Source organism: Chrysemys picta, chromosome 14, assembly GCF_011386835.1.
Source record: "Chrysemys picta bellii isolate R12L10 chromosome 14, ASM1138683v2, whole genome shotgun sequence".
Taxonomy (NCBI): domain Eukaryota; kingdom Metazoa; phylum Chordata; order Testudines; family Emydidae; genus Chrysemys; species Chrysemys picta.
The window spans coordinates 45380861-45396045 of NC_088804.1; the positions used below are offsets into that span (position 1 = coordinate 45380861).

Sequence of the window (15185 nt, forward strand, 5' to 3'; positions counted from 1 at the left end):
TATCAGGAAAAACTTTCTAACTATAAGAGAAATTCAGCTCTGGCATTGGTTTACAAGGGAGGTTGTGGAATCCGCATTATTGGAGGTTTTAAAGAACAGGTTTGACAAACACCTTATTAGTCATGGTCAAGTTTACTTGGTCCTGCCTCAGTGCAGGAGACTGGACTAGATGACCTGTCGAGGTCCCTTCCAGCCCTAAAATTTCTATGATTCTATCCAATTCAGCTGAATCTGCCACTTTACACTCCCACAATCCTCTTATGTAGCAAAAGGTTGTGCAGAGCCCCTTCTTCCTCTAATACCCCCCTGAAATGGGGTAGGGAATATCTGGCTCCTATCCTCTCCCCCTTATTGCCTCCAGCAGATACATGTGGTAAGCAATGGGCTGAGATGTACCTTCCCTCCACAACCCATGGCATACCAAGCCCTATCAGTGGCACAGAGGAGCCAGGAGGACGACACTGCTGGTAGCTGAATGATAATGAGGTCTGTGAAAGAGCTCTCATTTTCCCCACACAGATGCACCTCAATCATGCCCCCGTCCTTACCATATTACTTTAATAATAATAATAATAAAAAAATAACCTAGGGGATTTCACTGCCCCAAAACTTCATTATTGCAGAGTTAAGGTTGACAATCAGTGCCTTGTACCCTTCCAGAATGCCAAATGCCCCTAGAGACACAAGGTGGGTGAGGTAAAATCTTTCATTGGACCAACTTCTGTTGGTAAGAGACAAGCTTTCTCTCTCACTAACAGAAGTTGGTCTAATGAAAGACATTACCTCACCCACTTCCTCTCTCTAATACCCTGGGACCAACACGGCTATAACTACACTGCATACAAATGTCCCCGTAGTGAGTCTTCTGTCAACCAGGAAATACAGATGTGATGTGCACACCAGCCCCACACTGCAACCTTAACTCTGTCCTCTGAGCGATGCCCAAACCTACCCCTGACAGACATCATACCACACTACCTTACCAGATAATATGGAGTGCAGTTGGAACAGAGCAAGAGTACTGTAGGAAAAATCTAACAGATCTTGTCTTCATTAAAGCAAAAGTTATGTTTAGTTCAGGCATAGTGAACACCAGCTAACTGCCTGTGCTATGCTCAACCACTTCACCCGGAGTTGCCAGATGCTACCACTCCTTGACCTTCATCCTAAGGAATCTCTGGAACATCATCTGCATTTACCCCTGCACTGTATCACACTGTCACAAATACTATCCAACTGCTAGAAATCCTCATAAGAACAGATTGTTGTGCTCCACTACTTGCTTAACCTACATAACTCAATACAAAAACAAGGGACCCATGATCCACCCCCCGGGGGCAGATGCTCCTCTGATATTGCAATATGAGCTCTAGCAACATAAGAACCTGCATCAAGTAATCTCCACCCCAGTTAATACTGCTACTCTTAAAAAGTCAAGAGCATTTGGAGTGTAGGCATGTGAGAATACAGTTGAGGCATACCATAACACAGAAAATGGTACATTTACTTAGTCATTCTTCATATCCACTTATTACACAGCAACTCTGGATAGGGTGACCAGATGTACTGATTTTTTTTATAGGGACAGTCACAATATTTCAGGCTTTCTTATATAGGCACCTATTACCCTCCCACCCCCAACTCCCTGTCCTGCTTTTTCACACTTGCTCTCTGGTCACCTTAGCTCTGGATGATCCATACTTAGTTTATTCCTAGTGGCTATTGTGAGCTCCAAGGGTGGGAGAGCTAGGGGTGCAGAATAAGGCCAGTGTGCACATTATATATGTATTTCCTAGTTTTCAGAGGTTTAAGTATAGGGGCATTTGACATTTGGAAGGGTATGAGGCACTACCGATTAACAAACTCTGCATTAATTGAATTATTGGGCAGTGAATAGACCCTTATGATTAGTTGCTACCCCCAGTAGCAGATCCAATGGAGCAGTAACCCCAAAAAGCTTTTACAGAATTTAAGTTTTCATTAAAAAGGAGTGGGGGGAGGAACCCTACATGTCTTGGCCTTAGGATTGCAAGGAATCTTCCCGCTCTGGCTCCATCAGCACTACAGCTCTATCAAAGCCAGCAAATGGGTACCTGGCAGGGTGAAGGGTGTTCTGCTTTAATAAGGTTTCCTGTAGCATGGTTAGGACAGCAATTATCATATAGAAGTGCATTACCGACCAAGTTGACAAAGAGCACCATTTAAGTGTATTGTAATATCTTAATATTGTTGGCTGCACTGAGGTTATAGGATAGTGAAGTCAGCTAAATATAGTATAGTGCACAGCTGTATATGTGGGACTCAGCAAGGCTGCCACCCCTCTCCCACAGCATCCATCAGACCCAGAACTGTGCAGGGGAGAACCTCCCTCTGAGGGCACTAGGACCAACATGGTATACCCCCTTCTCCACAGCATAAGAGAGGCCATACTGGGTCAGACCAATGGTCTATTTAACCCAGTATCCTGACTGATGCTTCAGAGGGAATGAACAGAAGAGGTCCATTATTGAGTGAGTCATCCAGTCCAGCTTAGGGACACCCAGAGCATGGGGTTGTCCCTGACCATCTTGGCTAATAGCCATTGATGGACCCAACTCTTTTTTTAACCAAGTTATACTAATGGCCTTCACAACATTCCAGCAACAAGTTCCACAGGATGACTGTGCGTTGAGTGAAGAAGTACTTCCTTATGTTTGCTTTAAAGCTGCTGCCTCTTAATTTAATTGGATGACCCCTGGTTCATGTGTTTATGTGAAGGGGTAAATAACACTTCCCTAGTCACTTTCTCCACAGCATTTTTTTTTTTTAAAAACTCTATCCCCCATTCAGCCATCTCTTTTCCAAGCTGAACTGTCCCAGTCTTTTTAATCTTTCCTCACATGGAAGCTATTCCATACTCCTTATTTTCATTGCCCTTCTCTACAAATTTTCCAATTCTAATTTTTTTTGAGGCGAGGCAACCAGAACTGCATGCAGAATTCAAGGTGTGGGCATACTATGGATTTATATAGTGACACTATGATATTTTCTGTTTTGTCTATCCCTTTCCTAATGGTTCCTAACATTCTTAGCTTTTTTGACTACCGCTGCATGTAGAGTGGATGTTTTCAGAGAACTATCCACAATGACTCTAAGATCTTTCTTTAGTGGTAACAGACAATCTCGAACTTGTAATTCTGCAAGTATTTGGGATTGTTTTTCAGTTTGCATTACTTTTCACTTAACACTGAATATCATCTAACATTGTCACCCAGCTTTAATGAGATCCCTTTGTAACTCTTCGCAGTCTGCTTTGGGCCTAATTAGCTTGAGTAATTTTGTATCACCTGCTAATTTTACCACCTCACTGATCACACCCTCTTCGAGATTATTTATGAATATGATGAACAGCACAGGTCCCAGTATTTTAGGGGCTCTATTTACCTCAGTTTCCCCCATATATTCCTACCCTTTGTTTCCTCTTTTAACCAGATACTGATCCATGAGAGGACTTTCCCTCTTATCCCATGACTGCTTATTTTGCTTAAGAGCCTTTGGTGTCAGACTTTCTGAAAGTCCAAGTACACTGTATCAACTGGATCATCCCTATGTGCTTGTTGACACCCTCATAGAATTCTAATAGATTAATGACACACGATTTCCCTTGTGACTGTGGCTTAGTACTGAAGTTAGGGTACTGGCCTGTAAATGCCAGGATTGCCTCTGGAGCCTTTTTAAAACTAGGTATTACATTAGCTACCTTCCAGTCATCTGGTACAAAGGCTAACTTTAAGAAATAGGTTATATACCACAGTTAGTAGCTCTGGAATTTCATATTTGAGTTCCTTCAGTACTCTTGGGTGAATACTATCTGATCCTGGTCACTTATTTAATTTTATCAATTTATTCCAAAACTACCTCTACTGACATCTCAATCTGGGCCAGTTCCTCAGACTTGTCACCTAAAAAGAATGGTGCAGGTGTGGGGACTTCCCCTACATCCTCTGCAGCGAAGAGCAATGCAAAAAATTAATTTTAGCTTAAAAATAGTCTCAATGCAGTCTGCAAGCATTTCACCCTGGTGACTGTTTCTTTTAATTTCTATTTGCTAGCTTCCTTGTTTTTTGTGTACTTCCCTTCTGAAGTTAAATGCTACTTTAGTGGGCTTCTTTGGATTTTCCCCCTACAAGGATGTTACATTTAATTACATTATGGTCACTATTACCAACTGGTTCAACTATAGGCACCTCTTGGACCAGATCCTGTGCTCCACTTAGGACTAAATGAAGAACTACCTCTCCCCTTGTGGATTCCAAGCCAAGCTGCTCCAAGAAGCAGTCATTAATGGTGTTTATAATTTTTCTCTGCATCCCTTCCTGAGGTTATTTCATATTGACTGGGTATATGATAGTTGAAATCCCTCACTATTATTGTATTTTTCGGTCTTTGTGGCCTCTCAAATTTCCCTCAGCATTTCACCATCACCATCCTGGTCAGGTGGTCAGTAGTATATTCCTACTACTATCCTCTTATCGTTCAAGCATGATATTTCTATCCCTAGAAATTCTAAGGTACAGTTTGATTCATTTAAGATTTTTTACTTTGACTTTTTCACATGGAGTGCCACTCCTACACAAGCAAAACCTACTCTGTCATTCCTATATATTTTGTACCCTGGTATTACCTTGTCCCCCTGATCATCCTCATTCCACCAAGCTTCCACAATGCCTAGTATATCAAGATCATCATTTAATGCCAAGCACTCTAGTTCACTTACCTTAGTATTCAGACTTCTAGCATTTGTATATGAGCACTTGTAAATCTTGTCAATGTGAGCATGGAGAAAGAAACTCTAGGGAGGAGCCAGCCAGAGACTCCTAGTTAATCGTGAGACATTTAAAGTGTTGTTGGGCTTTAGAGCTAACACCCCAATAAAATAAATAGGGGTCGGCAGGAGTTCACCTCTTGTGAGTCACTGCTTCTGGTTGGGAAGACTCAGGAAGGCAACACTGTACTGGTTGCACTCAAGTTACATCTGGAAAATCATCTTTGCAATGAAGAGAACCAAAAACTTTTTAAAATGTGGGTTAGTCTGGATATGCCATGCAAGCTACATAAACACATCAAGGGGGGGCAGATGTTCCACATTGCTGTTCTACCATACATTACTGTTAATGCAGGAATCACTTGCTGAAATTTTCTGCTCTGAATAATCCTAGAGGTGAGACTAGGGGCTGTACTAATGTAGCACCACTGCTATAGTGCTGATAGTGAAGATTCATAGATGTTCTATGCCAACAGGAGAGGGCTCGCCGGTCAGCATAATTACTCCACCTCCCTAAGCAGTGCTAGCTGTGTCGGCTGGAGAGTTTCTCCCACCGACATAGTGCTGTCCACAACAGCGCTTAGGTTGGTGTAACTTAAGTCACTCAGAGGGGTGGCTTTTCCAACTCCCCAGTGAATTAAGTTATACTGAAGTGAGTACTAGTGTGTACAAGCCCTAGATGATAACACTGGTCTCTTCTGGCCTTAAATTCCATGAACCTGGGAGGTAAGGTTGGGGGGGAAGAAATGGGGGGGGGGGGGAGAGATGGAAGGATGGCCACAGAAGAAAAGAAAGGAGGATGGTGGGTTAGATATCACCTGCAGATGGAGGAAAGGACCTGCCTAATATTGACCCGCTGCTGTCTGCTCCTCCAAGTACCAGACAAGAACAGAGGCGTGACAGGCCTTATAGGGGAAACCAGGGTGTCTTGGAGGGGAGGGGCCTGTAACAGAGGTACCAGTCTCTCTCAGGTGTTTCTACACTGCCCATCACTTTCATATCAGAATGCTGCATAAATATGTTAGATCTGTAGAGTGAGTCCCAGAGTCAGCTTCAGAGAGGATTCTGTTCATTCCCTCTTCAGGTTCCAGAAGCTCTACTGTGGGGGGAGGGGAGGATGGGACAGCTAGTATGAGTTGCTCTCCTTTGCTCTGCCCAGCATAGTAAGAACAGCCTAAAAAAGGGATCAAGTTTCATGCCTTAATTGGTATTTGTGACTTACAATTAAAAAAAAAAAGTGAGGGAGCTTCAGAGGAAATGAAGTGGGTGGAGTCATGTTAGATTTACTCACCTGAAGTCAGTTGGGTTAAGATTAAGGTTACTCAATTAAATTCAAAATACTTTGTTGGTACTAACAAGCTATACAAATGGTATCAAAGGTAAGTCCCAGCTGCAGTAGGAATATAACCCCTAGTGACAATTGTCAGTAATGGATCCCACCTGGCTCACCTTCAGATGCTAGCACAGAGGTGGGCAAACTATGGCCCACAGGCCACATCTGGCCTGTGGGACCCTCCAGCCCAGCCCCTGAGCTCTAGCCCCCACAGCCTCAGCTCGCCCTGCCGTTAGTGCAATGCTCTGGGCGGCGGGGCTGAGAGCTCCTGGGGCAGTGCAGCTGCAGATCCGGGGCCTGACTCAGTGCTCTGTGCTGCGCAGTGGCGTGGCTGGCTCCAACCAGGTGGCATAGCTGTAGTGCTGCTAGCCACCGGTGCTTCAAGCAGAGTGGTAAGGGAGCGGGGAGGGGGGGTTGGAGAGAAGGCAGAGTAGTTCAGGGTGGTGGTCAGAGGGCAGGGGTGTGGATAGGGGTCAGGGGTGGTCAGAGGGCAGAGAACAGGGGGGTTGAATGGGGGCAGGGGTCCCCAGGGAGCAGTCAGGAAGGAGAGAAGGGACTGGATGGGGTGTCGGGGAGCAGTCAGGGGCAGGGGTTCTGGTGGCAGTCAGGGGACGGGGAGAAGAGGTGGTTGGATGGGGCAGGGGTCCTGGCAGGGCAGTCAGGAATAAGAGGAGGGGTTGGATAGCCTGGCGGGGGGCAGTCAGGGGACAGGGAATGGGGGGGTTGGATGGGGCAGGAGTCCCGGGGGGGCCTATCAGGGGGCAAGAAGCAGAAGGGGTTGGATAGGGGGCGGGGCGGGGCCAGGCCACACCACACCTGGCTGTTTGGGGAGGCACAGCTGCCCGTAACCAGCCCTCCATACAATTTTGGAAACCCGATGCGGCCCTCAAGCCAAAAAGTTTGCCCGCCCCTGTTCTAGCAGGTCTCAATCATACACTGTGACTTTCCTGAAGTGGTCTTTTCCTATCGGGTAAGAGGGCCCACTAATGCCAAACACCAGTGTCCACTACTTTTCAAAGTGAGGTTTTTTCTTTTAAATAACAAATCACCTGCACACATGTATCTATTTCAGACTAAATGCTTCTGGGGGCATTTGTGTATTATACAGTACCAAGTGAAATGGCAGTGTTAACTAATTGGTAGTAACTAATATTTAGCTCTTACATAGTACTTTTCATCAGTAGATCTCAAAGCATTTTACAAATAAGGTAAGCATCATTATTCTCATTTTATAGATAGAAACTGAAGCACAGAGAGATGAAGTGATTTGACTAAGCAGGAACAGAGCTAGGAATAGAACTCAGGTCTCCTGAGTCCCTGTACAGTACTCTATCCACTACACCACATTGCCTCCCTAATAGTCTGTAATAGATCACTCTACTAGTATAGATAAGGCCTAAAAGATCAGCCTCAGGCCTAGGAGAAATATTTGATATGTCAAACATCTGCCCCAGGGGGCAAGTCAATATGTTTGAGGTTTAAGCCCCAACAAATGAAGCATTTGCTGAGGATGGAATGTATCAATGCATTTTGGGATTGATTCCCGCCGTTCTTTGTTGCGGGTTGCCACATATCAGAATACCAGCTCTGATGTCTCTCCCAGGGTTGGTTACTAGAAGCTGGTCTGGATAGAATTCTGGCTATCCTTACTTACTCAAAGAGACTCAGTCTGGGAGAGGGATACTTGTCAAGATGTGAAGTTTATCACCAGGAGATTGTTGATGGGCTAGGAACTGCACACCAGGAGGCAGTTGGATTGGGAAGGGGCAGGTTCAGCTCATCAAGAAGTAGTCAGCGTGGGACAAGCAAGAATAGTATCAGCATGGACTTGAGGAGATTAAGGCGACTGTCAGAATGGAGTTGTGATGTGGGCTTGATGGAACAGAGTTAGGGGAAGGAATATACCAACAAGATAAGGGTCACAGGGTTGCTCCCTGGTTTGTCTGATGGGGTTCATTCATGCACTGGGAGGTTGGGGTGGGGAAGGGTGTGTCAATATCTGGTACTCAGACAGGGTGCAGAGGTTTGCTTGCAGGTATGTGGCTAGAAGATGTTGGAGGTGTTGCTCACCAGGATATGGCATGAGGTGTGGTGACTTAACTCACTAGGACGGTGGTCTCCGAACTTTTTTGATCACACACCCCATCAGTAAAAAATTTTTGAGCACGCACCTCCTGCTCCCGGCACACCCTGAAGGATCCTCTTGTACACCCCCTGGGGTGCACGCACCCCACTTTGGAGACCACAGCACTAGGACACAGCTAGAGGGGAATCCCTTACAGGGACATGATCTCAGAGGGGAGGGAGAGTCATCCACTACTAAGTGGTCATATGGACAACTGTGCAGAAAGGGTTACCCACTAAAATCCTGTCAGATTGGGTGCATGAATGGAGAGCTCACCAAGATGTGACTGAATCATAGTTTAAGGCCAGAATGGATCACCAGATCATCTAGTCTGATCTCCTGTATATCATAGGCAACCAACACCCACAAAACTCAATAAATGAAATTAGATCTCCACAGGAGACCAGAGTATTATGTGTCACAGGCAGAGAATAGGAGGGACCAAAGTGCAGCAGTGCCAAAGGCCCCTGCAATGGCAGGGAAATGACTGGACAGAGAAATGGATATGGTACAAGGTGGAGTCCGGCGGCACCTTAAAGACTAACAGATTTATTTGGGCATAAGCTTTCATGGGTAAAAAACCACTTCTTCAGATGCATGGAGTGAAAGTTAGATACAAGCATACATCTGTAACTTTCACTCCATGCATCTGAAGAAGTGTTTTTTTTTACCCATGAAAGCTTATGCCCAAATAAATCTGTTAGTCTTTAAGGTGCCCCAGGACTCCTTGTTGTTTCTGTGGATACAGACTAATATGGCTACCCCTCTGATGCATAGTACAAGGTGTCACTCACCTGGATGTAGTCAGGGCATATGAGCATGCACAGAGGGTGAGTCACTGAGATGTGACCTGGCTAGAGATCAGGCATGGAGGAAGCAGTCACTAGGATGTAGCTAGGTGAGGGCTGCTCCAATGAGATCACTCATTGGGAGGGTGACAGTATTGGGACCAAAAAGGTGTCTAGAAGATATTATTTGGGAAGTCGGGGATGGTAGTTACTTACCAGTACATAGGTGGGGGTAGATGGTTGGAGGGTTGTGTTAACAGCTAGAAGCATATGCTGCATGAGGCTACTCATCAGAATGTGATCAGAGCGGTGGGTCGCAGGGAGGAGAGGAAGTTTACTGCACCTGGACAGAGTAACAGGATATGGGGGAGGAAGTGGTGTTACAGGAGTACTCACCGGCACACGGTCTGGGTATTTGGCTCGGATTTTTGCAGACTCTACACATCTGTGCTCTGTAAACAAAACATTTAATTAGAAAAATGACAACATGGCTTACACCATGGGCAACGTATGGTAGACCTAGGAGAAATAGGCGAGATGAAGGAGACAGGATCACATAGGAGAATCTTTCCTGCCAGCTCTCTTTCATACCTCCCTATGCTACTTAAGGGACTGAACTCCTGAGTAACAGCGCTGGGGTCCCCCAGGGATGTGTCTCTACTAAAGATGTGCAATGGATTGGTGAGGGTTGGTGAAAGAGGGTCAGTGCCCTCTGCCTGTGGGGGAAGGGGGGACTGGAGAGAGGGGTATCACTGTGTGTGGGGGAGGGGGGCAGTGAGAGGGTGAACTAGGGGGGACTGGAGAGAGGGGTATCACTGCGTGTGGGGGAGGGGGGCAGTGAGAGGGTGAACGGGGGGGGAACTGGAGAGAGGGGTATCACTGCGTGTGGGGGAGGGGGGCAGTGAGAGGGTGAACTAGGGAGGCCTCTGGAGAGATGGTGGCCGAGAGGGGGGCCGTGCTGCGGGCTTTGCGTACGGCACCGCTCGAGCTGGGAGCCTGGTGAGACCTGGGGGCCGTGGGGGAGCAGTGGGTCAGGGCCCTCCTGGGCTCGGAGGGGGCGGGTCAGCAGCGGGGGCAGTGTCCCGACCCAGCGCAGCCCCAGCCCCGCCTCCTTACCCAGCGCATGATCCTCCTTGAACATCCACTTCATGGTGCGGGGCGAAGCGGAGCCAGCGGGGGTCGGTGCCCGGAGGTCCGGCCGGGGGGGTTGGTGCCAGGTCGGGCCGGGCCTGTCACCGTCACAACAACAGCTCGGCGGGCGGGGCTTCCTGCTCACAAATTCCCTAGCAACCAGGCGAAGGGGCGGGGTTTCCGGCCTACGGTGACCGAGCAACCGGGATGGGGGAAGGGCCCTGACATCCGGGGACCTTGGGCTGGGGTCACGTGGCGCGTACGAAGCTTAAATGGTTTGCGCCTGTTTTGACGTTCGTGTGTAAGGCCAGGCGCGGTGGTCCCCCCCCCCCCCGCCGCAGTGAGGCAGCCTGCTCGCCTGGTAACCGTGTCCTCTTTTCGCAGCGCCCTCCCATCGCTCCCGCCGCCCAGCCCGGTCCCAATCCTCCCCCAGCTAGGCGCACCAGACAGCGCCGCTCCTAGACCCCAAGTCAGCCTGCGGTCGTAGGAATAACAAAAGCGTCAACAGCGCTGGCTGCTCCCGGCCCTGGCACGGAGCCCGCGCATCGGGCTAGCTATACTGCGAGTCAGTGACCGCCCCGTAACGTCGGGACGGGAGGCGGAAAGCCCTGTGCAAGCCCAGCGCGAGCGAGGCGTTTTCTGTGCCAGTTCGGAACTAGGAAGGAGAGAGATCCCCTCGCATTAGCAGGGATCGTGAGGTTTGCCTGAGGAGCCCCCTGGCACCGGCTCAGGAACGGGCAGCGACGGCACGACCCGTAGCATTCCCCTGTCGCCCCTTGTGTGGCTCGTCCCGGAACGGGCCCTTTGGACTGAACCGTAAGGCGCCCGTCCCCGTGAGCCCCCGTCGGGCGGGGGGGGCGGCACTCAGGCCTGCAGCAGCAACCGCCTCCCTCCCGCAAGGCGGCGGGTCGCAGACCCCCGCCAGGGACCCTGGGCACTGCGGGAACGGGAGGGACGCGCGCGGGCCGAATTTGGCAACCAACGCCCGGAAAGGTAGAGGCGGAGCCCCAGGCTTTGCCTCTGGTTCGCTGTTGAGCCCACGGGTGCATTATCATTGGATAAGGTCATACTCATCCCACCCAGCTGGAGTCGGGCACTCTGATTGGTTTGATTTCTTGTCAATCTCAGTCTAACAGTTGCCCTGGTAACGGAGTCTGGCTTTGGCGGACGCCTGAGGCCTGCCCGCCATGGCCCAGCTGGAGCTCTTCTCCCACCCCGGGCCCGGCGTCCGCTACCGCGCCGGGCTCTGCTCCACAGCGGCGCTGGGGCTGCTGCTGCTGTGGGCACTCACCTACCTGCCGCCGCTGCTAGTGGCGTATCGGAGTCAGGGTGAGTTAGGTATCTAAAAGGGTGTCATGAGGAGGAGGGAGAGAACTTGTTCACCTTAGCCTCTAAGGATAGAACCAGAAACAATGGGTTTAAACTGCAGCAAGGGAGGTCTAGGTTGGACATTAGGAAAAAGTTCCTAACTGTCAGGATGGTTAAACACTGGAATAAATTGCCTAGGGAGGTTGTGGAATCTCCGTCTCTGGAGATATTTAAGAGTAGGTTAGATAAATGTCTATCAGGGATGGTCTAGACAGTATTTGGTCCTGCCATGCGGGCAGGGGACTGGACTCGATGACCTCTCGAGGTCCCTTCCAGTCCTATAATCTATGATTCTATGAGCTCCCCGACCGGGGGACAGCCCGGACCCAGCCCACGTCCGGTCCGGTGCCTGGCACCCCCCTCGCCCGGCTTCCAGGCCCTGCTGCCCCACCCCCCACTTACCCCCTGGGGGCTGCCCCCTCCCGGCCTGCCTGGCCCCAGGCTCCAGGGCTGGAGCCCAGCGAGGACATTCCCTGGGAACTAAGTATCGGGGGGTAGCCGTGTTAGTCTGTAGCCACAAAAACAACGAGGAATCCGATCACACCTTATAGACTAACAGATTTATTTGGGCATAAGCTTTTGTGGGTTAAAAACCCACTTCTTCAGATGCATGGAATAAATGTTAGTCTTTAGGGTGCCACCGGACTCGTTGTTGTTTTTCTTGGAAACTAAGGCACCCAGCCATCCACCCCCAACCTGACACTCCCTGACCCTGGAGGTCTTGCCCTGGGTGCTGACCTACCTACTGAGGCGTGTCAGAGCCACTGCATGGCAAGGACACCTGTGGCTGTCGGGCCCCAAGGACCCCTGCCTTGCTGGCCACCAGCCCTTCTAGTGCTCCCTTAGGTACTATACCCTCATCCAGCCCTCCAGCAGCACCTCCCTCCACCCTGGACCTCCATGCCCTGCCTACCATCAGTCTCCCAGGAGATGATGTCCCACAGAGCCTCTGAGGCAATGATGCCAATTGGGGTGGCCTGGTGCGAGAATAGCGCTGTCAGGTTGGATTATGGCCTTGATTTCTCACAGGCTTTCTTTTAATTCCACTGAATGAATCTGCCTGGGAACAGACTCCACTCACAGGCAGTGAGTTATATGGGCCCATGGTGCCCATGCTCCACCAATATTCAGGAAGGTGGTCCTGGTTCCACCAATATTTGGGCTTATATTTTCAGAGCCATTCCATCCATACGATGGACTGGGGCAATCGCCTCAGGTCCTGTGCTTTGGGGGTCCCACTCTTCAGGGGGACGTGGGGTCCAGGGCAGCCTGGGGACTAGCGGGGCGCCTGGCGCTGGCAGCAGCAAGCGACCCAGACCACCCTGCTCTGCCCCGCCCTGCCTCTTCCCACCCCTGCTCTGCCCCTTCCCTGCCCCCATTCCACCCCTGCCCCCACTTTGCCTCTTTCTGTCTTCTGCCTCCTCCTGAGCAACACCGGGAGCTGGTGGGGTGGGGCGGAGCGGGCTGGGCTGCTTGTTCTGCATGCGCCAGGCCCCCCGCTAATCCCCTAGGCTGCCCTGGACCCCACGTTCCCCTGAAGCGCGGGGCTCGGGGCGGCTGGCCTGGACTGTCCTATGGACGGGACGGCTCTGCTTGGACCCATTGTGGGCACCACCAAAAATTATACAAACTTGGTGCCCATGACTCCAGTAGACTCAGAACCGTCTCATCCCCCAGCTCAGGGCAAATTTTAATTGGGTGAGTGAAACTGTGGAAGGCCAGCAGCAACACCAGGGAGAGGTCTGACCCTCCCAGGGTTCACTTCTCCTTCACCCTCATTCCCAGCACTGATTCTCCCATTGTTTCTCTACTTGCAGGACTTTGGCTGAAGCAAAGTACCTACATGGAGCAGCCCACAGTACAGTTTCAGTATGAGGTGCTGCTGGTGGCTATGACTGGAGCTGACCCAGGCAGCTTCCTGGCTTGGAGCACATTTCCAGCCTTCAACCACCTCCAGGAAGACCAACTGCGAGTTCCACTCATCTCGGTAGGTTACCTACAATGGGGTGGGGTGGTAAGTGGGTGCCAATTGGGATGCCCTGTTGTTTTAATTATCTGTGTTTGGGGTTCGTGTCAGTTGCCCCACACAGCAGCTTGGGAAGCCTCCAGTGATGAGGGAGGTGGTGACACCAAGTAAAAGGCCCTTATGGGCTGCGGGGATATGTGCAGACCATGAGGGTATATATGATGCAGTAGAGAATGAAAGAGGAAGACATGAGGGAAGGAGGTACAGAGCTAAAATAAGCTGGTAAGATATAATTAGAAAAACATTAAAGAGAGAATGAATGGAGAATGCTGAACAAATAGCTGCATTGGATAAAGGGAAAATAGACACTGGAAGAGATTTTCTCTGCAAGTAGAGAAATAGACACAGTGTCGAAGGGAAAATAGACACTGGAAGAGATCTAAAAAAGAAATGTCACAAAGGATTGTGTAGAGTGTCTTTTGGTTGGCTATTTGATAGTGGTTTCAGCTTCTAACCTCTTGATAGTAGTGCCCAAGTGCCTTGTTCTGATTTCAGTGTCAAACTGTTCTACCTGACAGTCTTGTGAGAACATAGAAGATTAGGGTTGGAAGAGACCTCAGGAGGTCATCTAGTTCAACCCCTTGTTCAAAGCAGGACCAACCTCAACTAAATCATCCCAGCCAGGGCTTTGTCAAGCCGGGCTTTAAAAACCTCTAGGGATGGAGATTCCACCACCTCCCTAGATAACCCATTCCAGTGCTTCACCACCCTCCTAGTGAAATAGTGTTTCCTAATATCCAACCTAGACCTCCCCCACTGCAACTTAAGACCATTGCTTCTTGTTCTGTCATCTGCCACCACTGAGAACAGCTTAGCTCCATCCTCTTTGGAACCCCCCTTCAGATAGTTGAAGGCTGCTATCAAATCCCCCTCACTCTTCTCTTCTGCAGACTAAATAAGCCCAGTTCCCTCAGCCTCTCCTTATAAGTCATGTGCCCCAGCTCTCTAAACATTTTCGTTGTCCTCCGCTGGACTCTCTCCAATTTGTTCACATCCTTTCTGTAATAGGGGGCCCAAAACTGGATGCAGTATTCCAGATGTGACCTCACCAGTGCCAAATAGAGGGAAATAATCTCTTCCCTCGAGCCCCTGGCAGCGCTTCTACTAATGCAGCCCAATATACCATTAGCCTTCTTGGCAGCAAGGGCACACTGTTGACTCATATCCAGCTTCTTGTGCACTGTAATCCCCAAGTCCTTTTCTGAAGAACTGCAGCTTAGCCAGTCAGTCCCCAGCATGTAGCAGTGCTTGGGATTCTTCCATCCTAAGTGTAGGACTCTGCACTGGTCCTTGTTGAACCTCATTGGATTTCTTTTGGCCCAATCCTCCAATTTTTCTAGGTCACTCTGGACCCTATCCCTACCCTCCAGCATATCTACCTCTTCCCCCCCAGCTTAGTGTCATTTGCGAACTTGCTGAGGGTGCAGTCCATCCCATCATCCAGATCATTAATGAACCGAACATTGAACTGTAGAGTCCTGTCATTTCGCTAGTCTGCTTGTTGTGAGTTCAAGGCAAAATGGATGCTTAGCAAAATGGATGTAGCATTATAAGGATATATCTTTTTCCCCCCTGCACATGTAGTCTGTTCATCTTGAGATTCTTTTTTT

The 15185-nt window shown here is 49.5% G+C and overlaps 2 protein-coding genes across 10 annotated transcripts in view; one reads left to right on the top strand and one right to left on the bottom strand.

Annotated features, from left to right (window-relative positions):
- Positions 1-10340, bottom strand: part of GABARAPL2 (GABA type A receptor associated protein like 2) — a 23155-nt gene extending 12815 nt beyond the window's left edge. For 2 of the 3 annotated variants that reach the window (XR_006176045.2, XM_005310199.5), the window contains exons 1-2: positions 10167-10301; positions 9447-9502 (exon numbers count right to left, since the gene is read on the bottom strand). Coding sequence is in view for 2 of the 3 variants with exons in the window: in XM_005310199.5 (XP_005310256.1) it covers positions 9447-9502; positions 10167-10200 (90 nt within the window). In the remaining variant the exon portion in view is untranslated. Of the gene's footprint in view, positions 1-9266; positions 9503-10166 lie in introns of all 3 variants that reach the window. The other variant, XM_042856982.2, reaches the window with a different exon arrangement.
- The window catches only part of TMEM231 (transmembrane protein 231), a 40877-nt gene that overhangs the window by 10446 nt on the left and 15246 nt on the right, over positions 1-15185 (top strand). For 4 of the 7 annotated variants that reach the window (XM_065567732.1, XM_005310194.5, XM_065567731.1 and 1 more), the window contains exons 1-2: positions 11213-11510; positions 13367-13536. In XM_065567732.1, coding sequence (XP_065423804.1) covers positions 11369-11510; positions 13367-13536 — 312 coding nt within the window. In that variant the 5' untranslated portion in view covers positions 11213-11368. Of the gene's footprint in view, positions 1-10413; positions 10543-10863; positions 10998-11212; positions 11511-13366; positions 13537-15185 lie in introns of those variants that run through there. The other 3 variants (XM_024101935.3, XM_042856981.2, XM_065567733.1) reach the window with 3 other exon arrangements.